General features: G+C 54.5%; 1 protein-coding gene across 2 annotated transcripts in view; it reads left to right on the top strand.

The window, feature by feature from the left end:
- SYT13 (synaptotagmin 13) overlaps nucleotides 1-13,646 on the top strand; it is a 41,606-nt gene that overhangs the window by 18,873 nt on the left and 9,087 nt on the right. For both annotated transcript variants that reach the window (XM_030333210.1, XM_030333212.1), the window contains exons 2-4: nucleotides 8,275-8,500; nucleotides 10,746-10,880; nucleotides 12,048-12,349. In XM_030333210.1, coding sequence (XP_030189070.1) covers nucleotides 8,275-8,500; nucleotides 10,746-10,880; nucleotides 12,048-12,349 — 663 coding nt within the window. The remainder of the gene's footprint in view (nucleotides 1-8,274; nucleotides 8,501-10,745; nucleotides 10,881-12,047; nucleotides 12,350-13,646) is intronic.

The raw sequence follows: 13,646 nt of genomic DNA, 5'->3' as shown, positions 1-13,646 counted from the left end.
TCTCTATATGATTGGAAGGAAAGCCCAGACAGAGGGCCATTCCCACTCACCGACTCAGCCTCTAGGAGTAGTCCTTTCCTGGAGACAAAAAGACTATTTCTGCCCATTAACTTCTAGCTTGACCTAATGGACTTACTGCCCGTTGTCCAGACATTAGGGACTCTAATGTCTACTAGGGGAGAGCGTGTGTGTGTGTGTGTGTGTGTGTGTGTGTGTGTATCTATATCCATCTCGGTCTTTCTATCTAAATTATTAGTGGGGTACAGTTTGCATGCAGTGAAATGCACATATTCTAAGCGTATAGCTTAATTAATTTTGGCAAATATTTATACCATAGGCTGTAACCGCACCCTCTGACGTGCCTCTGACCATGCCGTTCCCCCAGAGGCAACCACTGTTTTGATTTCCATCCCCATCGATGCATTTTCCGTGTTCTAAAACCACACGCAAATCGATGTTTCTCAACCTCTGCACCGCTGCCATTCTGGGTTGGATAATTCTTTGTTGCAGGGAGCTGTGCACTGGAGGATGGTTAGCGGCATCCCCGGCCTCTACCCAGGAACAGCCTCCGCCCGCCAGCAAAATGTCTCCCGACCTTGCAAATGTCCCCTGAGTTAAGATATCCGTTGAATGCTGCAGGATATGTTCTTCTGCATCGTGCCTTCTCTTGCTCAGCACGTTCTTGTGATTTTTTTTCTGTGCTGTCGGTGTACCCGTCATTCATTTCTTTTCGCTTTTGAGGAGTATTCCATCATGAAAAGAAGCCACCATTTACTTATTCATTTTCCTGTTGATGGACACCTGGGTGGCTCCCAGTGGGGAGCTACTATGAGTAAAGTTACTATCAGTATTCATGTGTGAGTCTTTGTGTAAACGTGTATTTTCATTTTCCTTGAGTTTAACTTGTAAGAAACTACCAGTTGTCCAAAGTGGTTTACTATTTTCCCTTCCAAGCAACGTATGAACCTTCCCATTGTTTCCCATCCTTGCCGACACTTATGGTTGTCGTTCTTTATTTTAAAAATGTTTGTTTAGGGGCGCCTGGGTGGCGCAGTCGGTTAAGCGTCCGACTTCGGCCAGGTCACGATCTCGCGGTCCGGGGGTTCGAGCCCCGCGTCGGGCTCTGGGCTGATGGCTCGGAGCCTGGAGCCTGTTTCCGATTCTGTGTCTCCCTCTCTCTCTGCCCCTCCCCCGTTCATGCTCTGTCTCTCTCTGTCCCAAAAATAAATAAACGTTGAAAAAAAAAATTAAAAAAAAATGTTTGTTTATTTTGAGAGAGAGAGAGAGAGAAAGGGAGGGTGTGCGTGAGTGAGTGGGGGAGGGGCAGAGAGAGAGAGAGAGAGAGAGAGAGAGAGAGAGAGAATTCTAAGCAGGCTTCACGCTATCCGCGCAGAGCCTGACTCGGGGCTCGATCTCACAAACCACGACTTCATGACTTGAGCCAACATCAAGAGGCAGACGCTTACCCGTCTGAGCCACCCAGCTGCCCCAATGTTGTCATTCTTTTTAGTTTTAGCCATTCCGGTGCATGCGTGGTAGTTTCTATGTTTTTCATACTTTAATTCTCCTGAACAGGTGTATTAGTTATATAGTGCCGCGTAACAAATTCTCCCCAAAATTGGTGGCTTAAAATAACATGAGCTCACCGTTTCTGGGGGTCAGGAATCTGGTCCTAGCATAGCTGGGTCCTCCGGCTCAGGGTCGTGCTGCCCAGGGCTGTGGTCATCTTGAGGCGTGACTGGGGAAGGATTTACTGCCAAGTTATGGGCAAGATTCGGTTCCCCATGGGCTGCCCTCCCTCCCTTGTCACACGGGTCCCCCCGTAGGGCACCCTCAACATCACAGGCTGCTTGCCAGAGGGAGCGGACAAGAGGAAATTTAATTCTTTTGTAACCTAATCGCACAAGTGACAGCTCATCGCATACTCTTTTCATCGGGAGCAAGTCACGAGGTCCAGCCCACACTCAGGGGAAGAGAATTACACAAAGGGGTGCACGCCAGGAGGTGAGGGGCCCTGGGAGCCATTGAAGAACCACCTGCCCCAGCAGCTCTTGTGGGAGAAGTGCGGTCTACACCAGAGCTTCTCACACCATCCGTGGGAGAAAAAAACCTGTTCGGTTTGGCTTTAGCATCTACATACCTTCTCACACGCAAATTCACGGACAGGAACTCAATGCACGAACCCCACTTTGCACAGCACTGCTCTAGACCTCAGGTTCAAACAAGTATTTCCAACATCTGTTGAGGGTTTGTCATGCTAGCCTCGGTACCAAGGGCTTGACGCTGGTTTGCTTAGCTCATCCTCAATCCAAGCCCAGGAAAGAGGTGTTGTTAGCATTTGCAAATGGAGAAACTGGGGGGCACAGAGAGGCTAATTAACCGGTCCCAAGATCACACAGCACGTAATTGGCGGAACCTGGACTCCAACCACGCTGTCTTGTTCCGGACTTTGAACGCCTGACCACCGGGCTACATTTCAAACTCTTGTACACGAGTTGGTGTGCGTGGTTACGGGTACTGGAGTCCAGAGTGACAGAAGTTGGCAGGTCCCTTGCTCCAGCCCAGCTCCCCTCCGAGGCGGGGGCTTTGCTGAGCTTAGCTGCAGTGGCCTGTGCTTGACATCCAAACACTCTGTGTTTGAATCTCTCTCCTCTGCCCTCTGCTTTCTAAAGGTCAAGTATAAGGGATAGAGCCATCTGTCCCCCTTTCCAGCCGAGTCTGCTTGGCTCCTCCGTAGCTCCCAGGGTGACGTGATGCTTTAATATGGATGCCCTAGCACGAGAGCCCAATTTAATAAACAGTCTTTAGGTGAAAAACTTAATCACGTTTGTGACGTTAGGGGTCGCCTGACGCCTCTGGTAAGGTTAAGCGTTTGTTTACAGATCATTAGCTGCATAATTAATTTCTCTTTTTCCGACACCAGCCCCCTAAGGGAAGGGCAGCATCTGTCTTGTTCACTTCTGTGTTCCTAACACTTAGCATAGGACCTGGCCTCTAGTAGGGCTCAATAAATATTTGTTCGTTAGCTGAAGGGTTGTCCCTCCCCCCATGCCATCTGTCTCAGCCTGGGTTGGGGAAGGCTGAGCCCACCCTGAGGCCACGGAGCTGCTCTTAGGCAGGAAGTGCCATCTTGGGATGGGATGCAGCCGGGAAGGGGGGGGAGGGGACACACAGAGGTGTTACTGAGCCGGCTACCACCTGGCACCAAGGACAGTTGCTGGAGGTGTCATCTTCCAAGGGGTGACTGAAGATACTTTGGGGACGGGTAGGAAGGAGGAAAGGAGAAGAATTCAGGTCTGGCTTCCAGCTGACAGTGGTCAAGTCCCTCCCCCCCCCCCCCCATCCCGTGGAGTGTTAAGTCTTGGCACATCTGGGTTGCCCTTGGGCCGACCCACAGTGTCCCTGGATGTCCCACGCACCTCAGCAGCCACTGAGAAGCCCCCGGGCAGGTGGCAAGAGGGGAGGGGCGTGACCCAAGGCGCCGTGGGGCTGTGCCACATGAAGCTGCTCGGGGTCCACACTCTCGGCAGGAGCCAGGGGCCCAAGGGGACAGGTGAGAGGCAGGGACAATCTGCAGAGACTCAACAGAGGGGTCTCCCCTCTCTGTATCTGCCATGCCAGCACAATTGGGGGTGCGTTAATCGTTGAATGTCCGCCCCACCGGGAACCTTCCCTGACTCCTTCTGCATCGACATTGCCAGGCCCTTCCCATGGGTTCAAGGGACATTTGGAGAGACAGTCCCCACTTCCAAATCCCGCCCCTCGCACACTGTGGTGCTAGGCTGGAGCTCAGGTCCTTCTCCAGAGGTCCGCTCCCCTGGTGCCTCCCTCCTCCCAGGCGCTCTCGCTTGTGCCCCACTCATAATTCTTTCCCAGCGCCCCCCCCACTCCCAAACCTCTTTTCTGCTCCTGGGGCACTGAAGTTCCAGCTGTTTAAGTGGAAACATAGATGCGTTTGAAAGATGCAGTGGTGGGGCGCCTGGGTGGCTCCGTCGGTTAAGCATACGACTTCGGCTCAGGTCATGATCTCGCGGTCCACGAGTTCGAGCCCCGCGTCGGGCTCTGTGCTGACAGCTCAGGGCCTGGAGCCTGTTTCCGATTCTGTGTCTCCCTCTTTCTCTGCCCCTCCCCCGTTCATGCTCTGTCTCTCTCTGTCTCAAAAATAAATAAACGTTAAAAAAAATTGAAAAAAAAAAAAGAAAGATGCGGAGGAACCAGGGTTTTGAAATGCAATAAATACGGTTGTAGAAGAGAACGAGACAGGGAACCAGCAGCTGGCTGCTTTCGCTACTTGAAGGGAGTAGTGTAGCAGGCGTCAGACCCCGCCCCCAGTGAAGGGCGACAAATCGCTCTCCACCTCAGGGAACCATTGCCACACAGGACCTTACCAGGGCAGGGCAAGGATAGACCGCAAATGAGGATGCCTTCGGCCGGATGCAGAGACGTTCAGGAGGTGGGAGAGGCGTCTCACCCCAGGCGGTTTCTCTCCACCAGTCATGGCATCCTGTGTGCTCGTGACAAAGGCAGTGTCTCAGTTCAGGGTGCTCCCACTGCCAACCACAAAGACCCCAACCCAAACCGGCTCGCACAGGAAGGACCACATTGCTCGTGCAACTCAGAAGTGCCGAGCGGGGATACCGGGCTTGGTTGATTCGGAGGTTCCATAACACTGAGACCAGAGAACACAGCTTCCTTTGTTGTCCCCACCCTGCTGTCCACCATGTCAACTTTGTCCCAAGATTGGCTCGTCTTGCAGTCACCAGATGGGGCCACAGGCTACCTGTCCGGCAGGGGAGAGGATCTCTTCTACTTCCGTGCCATGCAAGTCCTTCCATTCTGCCTGTCTGGGTTCGCTTTCCGGGACAGGTGCCCACCCCTGTGCTCAAAACAGTACCCAGGAGCCCATGGGATCACGTTAAGCAGGTCCCCCTGCCCCAACCCAGAGCTGGGGCCGGGGAGGGATCCCGAAAGCCAGGGGATCTGGAGGAAAGGCAGAATAGAGAGGGAACGGATGTTGGAGGACAGCCAGGAACACCCCAACTTTGTGCTCTGGCGATGCATTTTAAGCTCGTGTCACAGGCTCTTGAGCTTATCAAGGGGCTCACAAATTCAGAGCCAGCGAGTAGGAAGGAGCAGCGACCCAGGCTCTGCGGAGGCTTGAAGCAACACGGAGTGAACCTCACTCAGAACTGAGCCCCGTCGTTCTCTCTTTGCGTCCAGCATCCCAGACGAACAGGGACTGTGTTTTTGAGAAGCAGGTGCAGGGCAATGGAAATGACACAAATTTGGAGTCAAAATGTCTGAAGGCTCAGTTATATATCACTTGTCAGTTGTATGACCTTCAACTTGCTCGAGCTTCTGATTCCTTGTGTGATAATATAATAAACGTAATGTTTTTTTTAATTTATTTATTTTGACAGAGAGAGGTGTGTGCGTGCGTGCGTGCGTGTGAGCAGGGGAGGGGCAGAGATCGAGGGAGAGAGAGAACCCCAAGCGGGCTCCACGCGGTCAGTGCAGAGCCCGACGTGGGGCTCGATCTCATGAACCATGAGATCAAGACCTGAGCCGAAATCAAGGGGACCTGAGTGTGCAAATTGCACAGGTCCCTCTGCGGGTGGTTGCTGTGCGTAGCGGTGACAAATGTTTCTGATGAGTGGGTGTTGTGCCAGGCAAAGGCTTGAAGGCGGGAAGGGCGCCCCGTTAAGTGTGCCCACTTAACGCCCTGAGCCACCCAGGCGCCCTGATAGTGTAATAATTGTAACTCGGGCTTGGGTGAAATATCGGAGGTGGGCACCACTTTGTGGAGGATGAAAAGACGTGGAGACATGTCATTGCTGTCTATGTGTGTGTCCGTTGGGGGCCCCGGGCTCCAGTCAGGGGCACAGCCTTCCTCCCCCAGCTCGCTGCCCTGCTTTCTCATCCACCCCTCCTTCAAGGTCTGGCTCACGCCCTGGCCCCTCCCTGAGGCCCTCCCAGACTCCTGCTTGCCCCCTGCACGCACCATCCGCTCTCCCCCCAGGGCTGTTTATACAGACTGCCCGATGCCTGCTTCTGTACTGTGGCCCCAAACTGCCAAATATGCCTGCTGTTTACTCTCCGGCGTGTGATTGACTCCCCAGCTCCCCTGTACCTGCAGATAAAGAGCTGTGTCTCTCACCTCTCTGTAGCTCAGAATGCAGGAGTGGAGCAAGCCTTGAAAATCACGTGTCACTTGAGGTGACACACTCAGAGAGGTGCGATGACCTCTGCCAAAAGTTGCTCAGCTCCGGTGGCACGGTCAGTATTGGAGGCCAGGTCCCTCGATGCCCGGGGACACCGTCGATGGAGTGAGGGCGCAGAGGGGACCTGAGTGTGCAAATCGCACAGGTCCCTCTGCGGGTGGTTGCTGTGCGTAGCGGTGACAAACGTTTCTGATGAGTGGGTGTTGTGCCAGGCAAAGGCTTGAAGGCGGGAAGGGCGTCGGGAGCCGCGGTGGCAGCGGGCTTTGGGGTCAGGCCGATCTAGAAGTAAATGTGCGGCCACCCCGCTGTCTGCTCCTGGGTGGCTGTGTTCCATTTAAGTCAGAAGTGCTTTTCCAGCCTGTGCGAGCCGGGCACACTCAGCAGAGACCGGGACAGTCTCGGTTGCGCTGCAGTCTGCTGGGCGGTGTTTCCGAGAGAGGAAGGAAGTGTTTTATCCCCTCTAAGCCCTTTAGGGACTTGAGAAGAAGAGGAGGTAAAGCAGCAGCAGGCCACCTGCACGGCGGCCGTCTGTGGCCCCTTTGAGCCCCAGTGCATTCCTGGATAATTAAGGTCACTGAGGCCCAGCCTCCCTCGGGGACGGTCGGAGACAGAGGGTCAAGGAGAGCAGAATGTCTGGGATTTATCCCGGGAGAGTGAAACGTAGACTGTGGAAGCACTCTAAACACGCACTTGGAAACCACGTGAACTTCTGAGTGCTGTCCCCCTCCAGGACTGCATCACCCCCACTGCCACCCCTGCCCGACACTCCCCAGTCCCTGGGTCAGAGAGCAGCCTTGACCCCTGGCCAGCCCCTCCAGCAGCCACAGAGAAGGGAGAGACAGCAGGGCCAGCGAGGAGGGCAGGAGGCTGCTTGGGGGACTCTATTGTGGGTCTGCACCTGCCCCAATTTGAGGGTTATTTTATGGGCTACCCACCGAGCATTTTGAGTTCTAGGTCTGGCCATCAGTCCCTGACTTCCCGGGGACGAGGCAGACCCCTGATATTGCTGCCTGGTATATGAGTTGGAATCCCTTAGGTAGAAGAGATCTCAGTCCCTAGTGGAGGGAAAGACAGAAGATTCCACTGGTCTGTGTGACGCAGCCCTGCATACTTAAAGCTTCACAAGCAAGCAGGCCTTTGTGTAGAGAAAAAGATGCCCTTTCCTCCAGGTGGACTAAGACCCTACCTCAGGGCACACAGCTGGGCATGTGGTGCACACACTGCATTTCAACCCTCACTTGCCCCTCATCGGGGCTCCTTTGTGCAGTGCACAAACCATACAACTGAACACGGCAGCCCTAGCCACGGGTTTATATTGCATCCTCCCTGTGAGCAGACGCTGTGCAGGCACCAGGGATACAGAAGGAGCAAGATAAGACATAATCCCTGTGCTTATGGAGCTCACACAAGACTGGACACAAACAGGCCAACCTATGGAAAAAAAATAACAATATAGGGGCGAGCTCAAAGCTATAAAGCAAAGAGCAGGATGTGGTGAAAGGGAGGGACAGACTTGGGGGAGGGACTTAATTTACAGCAGGTGGAGGTGGGGGGGGTGGTTTGGGGGGAGGGGTTGGGGTCCAGAAATCAGACTCAGAAAGAGTTCAGCCCTGTTTGAGAAGCAGGGAGCCCAGTGACGGGAGCCGTGCAAAGGGAAGATTCTGGGACAATGTCAGAAAGGTGAGTAGGGCCGGGTTGGGCCAGTGCTTGTAGGTCTCTTGAAGGAGGGGGAGGGGCGGTGAGAGAACAAGAAGCAGGTGGCACAGGTGATGGGCCCGAATAACCCCAGGGGACACAGCAGAAGACCACTGGGCAGGGGGAGGAAGGGGGTGGATGAACAGGGCCCAGATGTCATCGCAACCGCGGTGTTGTGGATTCTGGTGTGTTTGAAAGTGACATTCTGGCTGCTTGGGTGGTGCCTCTCGGAGCATAAAGGGACCCCAGCCCTCCCTCTGCCTCCCGTGAAAGGGCGGGTCACGGCTTCTCCTTTCTGTGGGTAGAAAACAGGCGGGAGGTCTTCTCGCGGACTAATCAGAGTGACGTGTGTTTGCAGTTCAATGTTAAAAAGTCCACGGAGCCCGTCCAGCCCCGAGCCCTCCTCAAGTTGCCAGACATCTACGGACCCAGGCCGGCTGTGACAGCCCCGGAGGTCATCAACTATGCGGACTATACCCTGAGGACCACGGAGGAACCTGTTGCACCTGCCAGCCCCCAGGCCCCGAATGACAGCCGCCTCAAGAGGCAGGTCACAGAGGAACTGTTCATCCTTCCTCAGAATGGTAGGGGTCTCCTGCCCCTCGTTCTTCCACGGGCAGTACTCAGGGGGGCTCCCGGCGTCTCATGGCCAGCCCCAGCATTTGACGCTGGGCAAACACGGGGGCACAGGGCCTGGGAATTACAGTCCTTTATTCCTGCGGACCTATTGCTACCCGGCTTCTCTCTGAGGCCTCCAGCTTCCGACTGGGGAGTGGAGAGTCCTTTTCAACTCACGTGGAGGGGCCATGATTGAAGCATGGGCTTCCAGAGTCCCGGGGCCAATTCTCTGCCCTTTTACGTACTCCTCGTGGGGCCTTGGTCACGTGGCTAACCTCTCCGGACCTCAGTTTCCTCGTACCTGAAATGGGATTTTACTGTTGTCTTCCCGGGAGGGCTGTTGCAAAGTGTAAATAAAATAACGCATATAAAGTGCTTAGCCCAGGGCGTGGCAGCAAAGGTGTAACCAAAGCGTGTTGTTATCATTGTTGTTTCTATCCTGCTTCAAGCGTGTTGTTATCATTGTTGTTTCTATCCTGCTTCTCATCAGCGTCCACTTCGAGATGCAGCAACCTTTCGGGGTACAGGGCTGTGCTGGGCGCTGGGGCAGGTACGCGAAGCAGGCACAGCCCCTACCCCAAAGAGCATGCAGGCTGTCCTAAGGAGGCAAGAAACACATCCAGGAGAACGGATTCTTGTGTGGTCTGGGGTTTTATTTGTGTGGTCGGAGAGGCAGACGGGACAAGGGGAGGCAGCGTAACTGGCTCTGACGTTGACCCCAATTTTTACGCATCTCCTGGCCTGGGTCCAACTGGAGCGCATGCTGGCCGGTGAGCCGGTGCCCCCGCCCCCCACCCAGAACCACAGCGATTAGCCTGGCGTTTCTTCAAGAACAATTTGCAAGGTGCCTGTGGCAGGAACGCATCTGCCCAGCTCTTAGCCCCGCATTTTAAAAAGATGTCAAATGGACCCACTGAGGACCCGACAGCTTAAGATCCGAGGGTGAGGAAAAGCTTGCACGCGGAGCGTTGGGGGTAGTAATCATAATCACAAGAGGGCTCCCCTTTCTCGGGAACCCCAGGTTTCCCAAAGCTCGGGGGGAGCCAGGATTGGATGCTGCCCACCAGGAAGAACAGGGCAGCGTGTCAGAGTCTGGAACTTTAAAGAATTCGGAACACATTAGTTTGTCTTCTCTTTGTCATCGTTCGTCATTGCTCCCCACCCCAGAACGCTGGTTCCATAGACATCTATCAGGAGTTGATTCTTCAGCAAATATTGACCAGAGGCAAGGGAGTGCAGGCGACGAGGATGCCAAATTCGTCGGACACTGTTCCCGTGATGGCCAACGTGTCCTGCTCCCACCAGTGTTGATCCTCAGCCCCCCCCGGGAGCTCAGAATTCCGTTTCTGGAAGCAGAATCCATTCTTGCATTGCCAAGCCGTGCCAGCTTTGGTCTGGCTTTGATTTGGTTTTGAATTTGAAGGCTGAGGTAGCCTGAGAGGGGAGAGCTGTGGGTGCCAGGCAGGACCCTTCTGGCACTGACCCTGCTGTGATCATCCCTGTGGTGCCCCTGAGAGCCACCTGAGTCCTGTGTTCAGGACGGTCTCGCTTTACGCATTGCTCACATCCTGGTCAGTCTGTTCCTTACTTAGACGCACCGGAGGAATTTTTCCCCACGCGCAGGAACCCCACAACAAGCCATTTTGGAAATTAAATAGGCCTTTAAATTTCTACCCTCTAAAGTTGTTCTGAGAATCAAAACTTTTTCAGTTCCAATTTGCTCGAAGTGGAGTTGGCTACAGCTGCTGGATCCTTTAATTCTCGTATTATGTTTGACTAACGAGAATCTTCCAGATGTTTGACTCCTGTTCCAGTGAGGGGCAGAGTGAGCGATATTTGTGGTGTGGGGGGAACTTCTGAATCATTTAATGCAAGTAACTCTAGGAAGGAGACACTGTTATCATTCCCATTACAAAGATGAGGAAACTGAGGTTCGAAGAAGTCAAGTAGCTTGTCCAAGGTCACATAACTCTTAAGTGGCAGCTCGTGTGTGACACCAAAGGCCATGTCTTGAGCACTGGGCTGTGACGGTCCCTTAACATGTAATCCCAGGACCGCAGGTGTCACCCTGGGGTGGCCACCATGACTTGGCCCCCGGCTAGAGCGCTTTTGGTTTCCATTCGTGGCATGGGTAGCACATGGGAAAGAGAGGATCTAGGAAAACAAGGACCATAGTGCGGGTGGCAGTGACGGCCTTACCTCTTTGGACAGGTGTGGTAGAGGATGTGTGTGTCATAGAGGCCTGGAACCCAGAGAAGGCCGCCAGTTGGAACCAAGCCCCCAAACTCCACTACCGCTTGGACTATGACCAGCAGAAGGCGGAACTGTTTGTGACTCGCCTGGAAGGTATTACTTGTATTTGACTTTCATGGGCTTCCGTGGGTGCGTCTCCCCTGGAGGAGCTGTATAGGAGGAATGGGAGCACCTGAGGCTGGAGGGAGCACTCAGTGCTGGATTAGCACTCGGTAAAGAACGGACCCTGAAGTGTGTGTGTGGTGGGGGGTGGGGGCCGGAATCCACTCCCCTCTCATATAACATTCAAAGTGGAGAATCCTGGTTGGCCTCTTTCTCTTCCAAATGGTGATTCAAACCTCTTTCCTCCAAATGGTGATTCAGGGACCAGGTTCCTTCCGTCAGGGTCCCCGTTATCCTCTCAGGCCCCCTTGTCATCTGTATCTAGCAGGTGGAGAGAGAGGGAGAAGAGGGAGGGAGCACAACCACCCCTTGAAAGCCATGACCACACAGAACATGCATCACTCCTGCTCAGACGCCATTGGCTGTAACCCAGTCACATGGCCACTGAATGCAAAGGAGCATGGGAAATGTGGCTTAGCAGGTGCTCAGCAAAAAGAGGAAACGGGTTTTTGGTGAACGGCTAGCTGTCTCTGCCACAGGTGCCTTTGACATTGAACGGGGCTTTGTGGGGGATAAAGAGGGTGTTCTGAATGGTCAGCAAAATTTCTGTAATCCAAGAACTGGTCCAAGGGGTCAGGATGCCCCTGGTCTCTCTGCCCCAACAATTTTGCCATCAGCAAACAGAGCTAAGACTTTGCAAAGGAGTTGGGGCTGACAGTGGGCCATTCTGTGAGGCTCCCTCTCTCTCTGCCCCTCCCCCACTTGCACTCTGCCTCAAAAATAAGGTAAACATTAAAAAAAAATTAAAAATTACAGTATCAGAGCATAAAAGCCCTCAGCAGTTTGCGGGCCCCGGCATCTTGGGGAAACCTCAGAGTCATGAGGTGGGAAGGGCTCCGGGAAGCAGCCAGTCACGTCCCTGTTCTCCAGGGGAAGACCAGCGTGTGCTGACATTGGCCACCTGGGAGGGTCTCCCATTGCTGAGTGTCTTACTGAAAGGCGATTCCGCAAAGCCAAGGTGGTCAGCCCTGGGGCTTTCGTACCCCTGAGGTCATGGCCATTCAGCTGGATGCGGCAGCTCCAAGCAGGCCTGTGTTTCTCCTCTACCCTTGTCCTTGAAAAAGTCCCACGTCCGTGTTGCTATCTCCTTGGCTGCAGCTGTGACCAGTGGCCACGATGGAGGCTGTGACTGCTATGTCCAAGGCAGCGTGGCCAACAGGACGGGCACCGCAGAGGCCCAGACGGCCCTGAAGAAGCGGCAGCTGCACACCATGTGGGAGGAAGGCCTGGCGCTCCCCCTGGCGGAGGAGGAGCTCTCCACAGCCACCCTGCTGCTGACCCTGCGGACCTGCGACCGCTTCTCCCGCCACAGCGTGGTCGGGGAGCTCCGCCTGGGCCTGGACGGGGTGTCTGTGCCTCTGGGGGCCGCCCAGTGGGGTGAGCTGAAGACTTCAGTTAAGGTAGGGTGACCTCGCACCAGGAAGGTTGAAGCCTGTTAGGGGAGCATGCGGCGGCAGGACTGGGCCAGGGCTCGCGAAACGAGCGTCACGGACCTTCCCCGCGTGTGCGTGTGCGTGTGTGCGAGGACGCTCGGTGTCGTGAACAGGGTGGAGGGCTGGAGCGGACTCAGCCCAGGCTGTGGAATTTCTGGAGTCTGGTTTTGCTTCTAGCTTGCCATGTGAGATCCCCCTGCCATCATGGAAAACACATTATGTGTGATTTGGCTCTGATGCTCGGGGGGAGGGGGGAGAGTAAGTGGGGGAGGAGCGGGGGGGGGGGGGAGAGAGAATCCTAAGCAGGCTCCACACCCAGCATGGAGCCCGACGTGGGACTCGATCTCATGACCGTGAGATCGTGACCTGAGCTGAAATCAGGAGGCAGATGCTCAACCAACTGAGCCCTCCAGGCGCCCCAGCAATGGCCCCATTTATATTCACGTATATTCCCTGTGTCCCTGCTGTGTGCCAGGCACTGCTGGGGAGATGAGCACCGTGTGGAATCCTTCTACCCAGAACTTACAGGCCAGAGGCATAAATTGGAGCAGACGAGTGACATTGACAAGGACAACGACGATATTGGATATGCATTGAATCCTAAGACATGGAAGAAAGGCCTAACCTAACTCTGATGGAGAGTTCTAGAAGGCCTGGTGTGAAATGGCATTTGTACTGGGATTTGGAGGATGGACTGGGCTAGGGACAGCCCCAGAGCCCGGTGCTCTCTGTTGTCACCAGCCCTGGCATGGTTCTCCCCAGCCCTCTGCTGTCAGGGAAGCCGAGGGTGTGAGAGGAAGGTCTGCTGAAAGGCTGCACTGCTCAGAGAGGGGTCTCTTGGAGAGCAAACCATCGATCTTCCCAGGTCAGGGCAGCGAGGGGTCGGAGACATCAGGGCTGTAGGACGGTGTGTGATTATTTAGGCTCTGGGGTCAAGGCCTTATCCAAGGGCTGCCACAGTGGAGCCTAGAGAGAACCTTCTGGAAGACCAGTCTCAACCTGCTGGCCGGCGCCTTCTCGGGGAGACTGGGTGGCCTACAGAGTCCTAAGTATTTACTACCTGACTTTACAGAAGAAGTTTGCTGACTCCCATGCTAGAGTGATAAAATACTAAAAAAGCACATTTATTTGGGGGTACATATCTATCAGCTGCTGTGCTTGGAACTCTACCCCAGTTCTTTCCCGGAGCAGCCTGGTAAGGGTGACGCTGTGACTCATTTACAGACATAGAGCCTGGGGCTTAGAGTAGCTGGGTGACCCTTGC

The sequence above is a fragment of the Lynx canadensis genome, chromosome D1, assembly GCF_007474595.2.
Source record: "Lynx canadensis isolate LIC74 chromosome D1, mLynCan4.pri.v2, whole genome shotgun sequence".
NCBI classification, from domain to species: Eukaryota; Metazoa; Chordata; class Mammalia; order Carnivora; family Felidae; genus Lynx; species Lynx canadensis.
Note: the sequence above shows the minus strand (reverse complement) of the source record. Positions and strands in the feature narration are given on the sequence as shown.